Genomic DNA, 5,707 nt, shown 5'->3' with positions numbered 1-5,707 from the left:
GCAGTTTATTGGGTTTGTATTTCACATTACAGTGAGTGATATAGGCATATTAAATCGTCACATATATTTTGGTTTTAGTAATGCCTCAGTGAAGTAATGTACTGCTACTATATTTGTTTCCTGAGAGTAAACAGCGCCCACTGCTGGTAAAAATGCAGCACGACCGGAAAGGCTGGACTAAAGTGGTAGCTGGAGGGCCTTTGGGTTGCCAGGTATGATAGGAAACTTAGCACTGTGATCAAGTGTGCCTTTCACGGGGAGGAAGGGCATAATTTTGACAACAGTGTAATTACATAAGTTTAAGTATCTCCGAAAACATTATAGGAAATTAGTCGCTTCTTTTCGACATCTATTGTATAAAGGTACCAAGGAAGTAACTGTTTTGTGGGCTTTATGATGAAACCTGGCACCCTGCAGCTATCAGACGTCTGCGACCGTAGTGTTTGTTGAGTTTGCTGGTAGCTTTTGTTCGATATATCGTTAATTAGCGTTAGCTACTGAGTAGCTTTTGACACATCAATACACTAAGTGTAAACAATTCAAATTTAGCTTACGTCTAACTGTAAAGCGTGAGAGGTTTTTCATTTTGGTGAGTGTATTCAGCACATGAGCCACTCGAAGATACTGTAAAACCAGTACTAAGCTAGCTAGTACCGTACATGTGTTAGACTGCTTTTTATCTAAAAATCTATCAGTGTGTATCCGTGTTTACAAAACTAATTTCAGATGGTGAAGTATAGCCTTTGTGACGTTATTGTGTTTTTATAGCTTTTGAATAACGTTATTTTGCTACTGGTAAAAATAATTGTCTTCGGGTAGGTTATTTAGCTTGACCCGTCAGCATTAGGTCTGCAGATGCTGGCAATGTTTATGCTGATAATATAGTCACTGTGAGGCTCTATGGTTTTGTTTTGCTAATCACCTAATTTACTCAGATTCATTACCGCCTAAAGCTTTAATCTTTTCGTACTGGAGAGCAGTAAACTGGTCTTTACTCTAACGGCCATATCTACAGTGAAATTGTGACGAACGTATTTAGATCCTGCTAACGCGACTTTTACGCACCCTCCAAAGTAAACCAGAGACGGACATGTGCGTCTTCTGTAATGTGCTTGGTTTGTTCAATGAGTTAATCCTGAACAACACACAGAACAAAATAAAGTCTGTTACATTAATGAAACATTGGAAGTTAGGCTGTGGTGTGCACATCACCCGACAACGTGAGACGATGTAAGCAGAGAGAACCATATTTCTGCTAAAATCCAGGGAATACCCCCCATGTCCCTACCTGTAGATTGATAAGACTGCTGTGGATCGCCCTTCTTTCCTCTGGCTGGGGTGGGGGGCTTTCTAGCCGCTAATTGCCCAGAGGTTTGGTGCTATTTTTGTGATTTGGTGTTATGTTGAAACAAGTAGTCCCAGCCTATCATTTACAGCCCTGCCCTAACCAACAGCACTGGGTCTAAACCAGTAGTTAACTGTATTGTTGTCTCGCACAGACAGCGACGCTGCCCTAAGATGGAACTAGTGATTGAGCCCTTTGCTGTCAGATTAGACCAGCCAAGGGCTTTTGATTGCCTTGTCTACACCCGAATTAATTCTGTAGGCACATGTATAACATTTTTATCTACTGTGTCATTAAGGCTGAGGGGGAGGCATGTGGCCACACACACAGTATTCGTGTAAAAAGTGTTTTGTGTGTGATCCAGAAAACTGGGTTTGATATGATCCCTCAATAATTTTAGTAATATATTGCTAGGCTATCCCTGGTAGGCTAGTGGTTAAGGCGCAGCGCTGTCGCCACTGCTGCCCGGGTTTGAGTCAGGGTTGTGTCAGGAAGGGCATCCTGCGTAAAACACGTGCCAAATGTCAACATGAAGATTTGCTGTGGCGACCCCTATACGGGAAAAGCCGAAAGTGACTTTCATGTGAATTAGAAGCAACTTGGTGCTGATATTTTGCAGACAGAGACAACTGTAATGTTATGTTAGCTGAGAATTTTCACAAAAGTCCAGTTTTCCTCTTATGTATATTTTTTTCTGTCAAACAGTGAGCATGACATTCTTTATCTGTTGCACTGAAATGTATGCTGCAGTGCAGCATAAGCAATAATTACTAAGGTTAAGGTCTCCACAGAGGAGATGAGGGCATCCCAGAAGAACTAGAGGGCTTGAATTATACTTGATAGTTAAAAGCAGGCTTAAATATACAACTGTGCCATGTAAATCTATTTTTGTTTCTGTTTTTCTCGTCATAGCATTTGAACCAGCTCACATGTTTTCTGTCAGGTAGTACACAAACACTTGCATTATAACTGATGGGGTGTTGAACTTTTTTGTTCTGTACTGGGAGTGTTTGATTTTAAAGACAGCCTGGCAAATGAGTCATGCCTGTCTGGATGAAATACTGTAGATTAAAAGTATCTACACACACACACACACACACACACACGTACTGCTTACTGCACATTCTCTCGAACATGTTGTGCAGCAGTAAAGCTTAGCAGGCAGAGAGCAGCTGGTCCACAGCACACAACAGTGGCTGAGTGGGTTATGTGAAGGTGAAGTGATTAACTGAATTCTCAACATGAGGACAGGTGGATTCTTAAATGTTAAAAAAGGCCTTTTTAAAATGTATTTTATAAATGAGTGGCTTGATTTTCTGTATGAACTTGAAATACATCATCTGTGCCCATCTGGCGTAAAGTAGGAGAACACTGTAATTCCAGGAACGGTGGTCGTCTTATGTGACATGGGCTGCACCCTCAGTAAGCATGGAGCTGGTTCTCGTGAGCTTTTATTTGGCAAATGTGTGTGAGCCTTTGTTTATTGTTGGTATCGGTGTGTCTGATGTGTATTTAATTACTGGGTCAACATTGAAAATAAATAATTTGAACACATTTTTATAAAATGTTGATTGACGTGAGGCTGAGGATTAGCTGAGCTGATTTTGGTTGGGTCAGATAGAAATTTGTACCTGAATGTTCCTTTTGATGTAGCCCTGGAGGATACAGAGCTGTGTGTGTGTTTGAGTCATCACAAAAACTTTCAGGTCAATTGAGGTAGCATACCTGATTCTTGTTGTGCTGGTGGGTTTTGCTTTGCGTCTTTAGCATATGCACCGTTTATAACATCCTGATAGGTTGTTGTGTAATGTAGGATGGGTTTCATTACAACATACTGTTTTTGGGTGGGAGCTTTGTTAAAACAGCTCATAGTGTATCAGTTATGTGTTGAGTTGGACTCGGTGAGGAGGGAGTGGCTAATACTTCTGTTTGCAGCCACCACCTCCCTTCCTTTCTCTGAACTGTGAATGAGGGGATGGGAATGGAAACAAAGACATTTTCCTAAACCTTGGTGTTGTATCTTCTTCTTCTTCTACTTTCAGCTGTTCACGTTAGGGGTCGCCACAGCGAATCATGAGTTCCCACCAAACTGGTGATGCGTACGTTAAAATTGGCATGTTTATATCCCGGATACCCTTCTGGTTAACGTCTAATTTAGAGTCACCAATCAACCTAAGTGGCATGTCTTTTGACTATGGGACCAAACTGGAGTCCCTGGAGAAAACCCACACAGGCACAGGGAGAACATGCAAACTCAGCACAAGAAGGCACCGGGTCGGCTGGGGCTTGAACCTGAAACCTTCTTGCTGTGGGCAGCGCTAACTTCTGTGCCCCCAAACCTTGGTGTTGAAAATAAATAATTTGAACACATTTTTATAAAATGTTGATAGACTTGAGGCTGAGGATTAGCTGAGCTGATTTTGGTTGATAAGTATGAAACTTAAATGATATATTATGGCTATATTGTCATAGCTGCATTGCAAATGTGTTGGAAGATATGCAAAAGAAATTGCTTTGCACCATTCTGTAGCAGTAAGTGTATATAGGCTATATTTTAAGGTCCAGACTGTTTAAACTCTTTAAAAACAAAATTGAAGTTTCATTGGCAAATATCATGATTAATATGTTTATTATTCTTAAATATTTATTTGTCTCAAAACAACAGTCTCGTCAGACTAAGATTGATCTTGGATTTTTGCTATTAGTTCTTGGTTGTTTTGCAGTCAGTGGTGAGACAAATGGAGACTTAAATTTGTTTCCCAAGAGTTTCTGTTTGCAGGGTCACAAATTCACTTTGCCATTAATAGTAGTAGTAGGAATTAATGGTGATGGGGTTGTAATAGCAAGTGTGACAGTTGTTCTCAGTGCCTCCTAGTTGTGTATTGATTTTGCATTAGGCTCATGTCCTGCTTTCTAATTGTCAATAAGCTTTGTCCTAATTATTCATAATTTGGTTTTCTTGTTTTTTCTTGAAATAAAAACAGGGAGGCCTGCTGTGGAGCTCTTTACAGACAGCACCATCTTCCTCAACTGCTCCCATCCTCCTCACATCCATTTACTGCTCCTACTAGTTGCCTCCTCCAGTTCTCAATATGGCAAATATCTTCCTACTCTGGCAGTGCGACTGACCTCTGTCCTGTGCTACAACCATGGAGAGAAAGCGCAGAAAGAAATTAGTCTAGCTGCTCAGGCCATTTGCAGTATGGACTCATTTTTGGAGCTCTGGACCTGAAATGCTCTTATCCAGACCCAGATTTTAGCGGCTCATTTCCTGTCTGAAATAGCACACCTACTGCTGAAGTTTAAAGGGCCTGTTCAAACTGATGATTGACGATACTTCACAACCCAAAATGCTCCTCTTTCCTATGTGGGTGTCTGTGCTTCTGGGGCTGTTGGTGGGCTTCCTGCCTGTAGTGGGGATGAAGCCAGCAGGAGGGACTAAATCTGACCAAACCTCCAGCTCAAAGCTCCTCTTGTCACCGCCCTCTAACTGCTCTCAGTTAACACTCCAGCTGGAGTTCTCCTCCAAGGTGGTGGAACATGGTGAGAAACTGTTCAAGCTGGTGGCTTTTCATTGTGTCTTTATAGGCTGTGACAGAATTGTATTTCCCACTAAAATTTCAAAATTAAAATATTTTGATTGATAGTCATAATATATGGGGTGGGTATGTCCAAATCACAGATTTTTTTTAATTTTTTTATTTTTATTCCAGTCCTTTGTCAGTTTTTTTTATCCCAATGCCCCCTACGGTATATTGTACAGGTAGCCTCGATTAAATTTAGTGATGCCATTCCCCATTCAGTAGGTATCATAGCCAAGCTTGTTTTGTGCACTGTTAGGCTGTGAGCTTTTGATTTTAAAGGAAGGATCTTTTTTTTTTTTTGCCTGTAACATGTTTTATTACTTGTTTTTGTATGGATTAAACAAACCAGATACAGCAATTTATTTAGCTTCAGAGGTGCTGGTAGATTTATCCAATTCTCCTTTTTAATGTAATAAGATAAAACTTATTGTGAGATTTTCTCATCTCAACTCTAAGCGGGAAAACATCCATCCATCCATCCATCCATCCATCCATCCATCCATCCATCCATCCATTTTCCTCCGCTTATCCAGGACCGGGTCACAGGGGCAGCAGTCTAAGCAAAGATGCCCAGACTTCCCTCTCTTCAGACACTTCCTCCAGCTCCTCTGGGGGAATGCCAAGGCATTCCCAGGCCAGCCGAGAGACATTGTCCCTCCAGCGTGACCTAGGTCTTCCCCGGGGCCTCCTCCCGGTGGGACATGCCCGGAACATCTCCCTAGGAAGGTGCCCAGGAGGCATCCAATACAGATGCCCGAGCCACCTTAGCTGGCTCCTC

General features: G+C 41.6%; 1 protein-coding gene across 1 annotated transcript in view; it reads left to right on the top strand.

The window, feature by feature from the left end:
- The first annotated feature begins 385 nt into the window (after positions 1–385).
- The window catches only part of mbtps1 (membrane-bound transcription factor peptidase, site 1), a 37,515-nt gene continuing 32,193 nt past the window's right edge, over positions 386–5,707 (top strand). The window contains exons 1-2 of the mRNA XM_020604299.1: positions 386–589; positions 4,330–4,888. Of these exons, the coding sequence (XP_020459955.1) occupies positions 4,669–4,888 (220 nt within the window). The 5' untranslated portion in view covers positions 386–589; positions 4,330–4,668. The remainder of the gene's footprint in view (positions 590–4,329; positions 4,889–5,707) is intronic.

Source organism: Monopterus albus, unplaced genomic scaffold, assembly GCF_001952655.1.
Source record: "Monopterus albus unplaced genomic scaffold, M_albus_1.0 scaffold65.1, whole genome shotgun sequence".
Lineage (NCBI taxonomy): Eukaryota > Metazoa > Chordata > Actinopteri > Synbranchiformes > Synbranchidae > Monopterus > Monopterus albus.
This window is presented reverse-complemented; position numbering and strand designations above follow the sequence as displayed.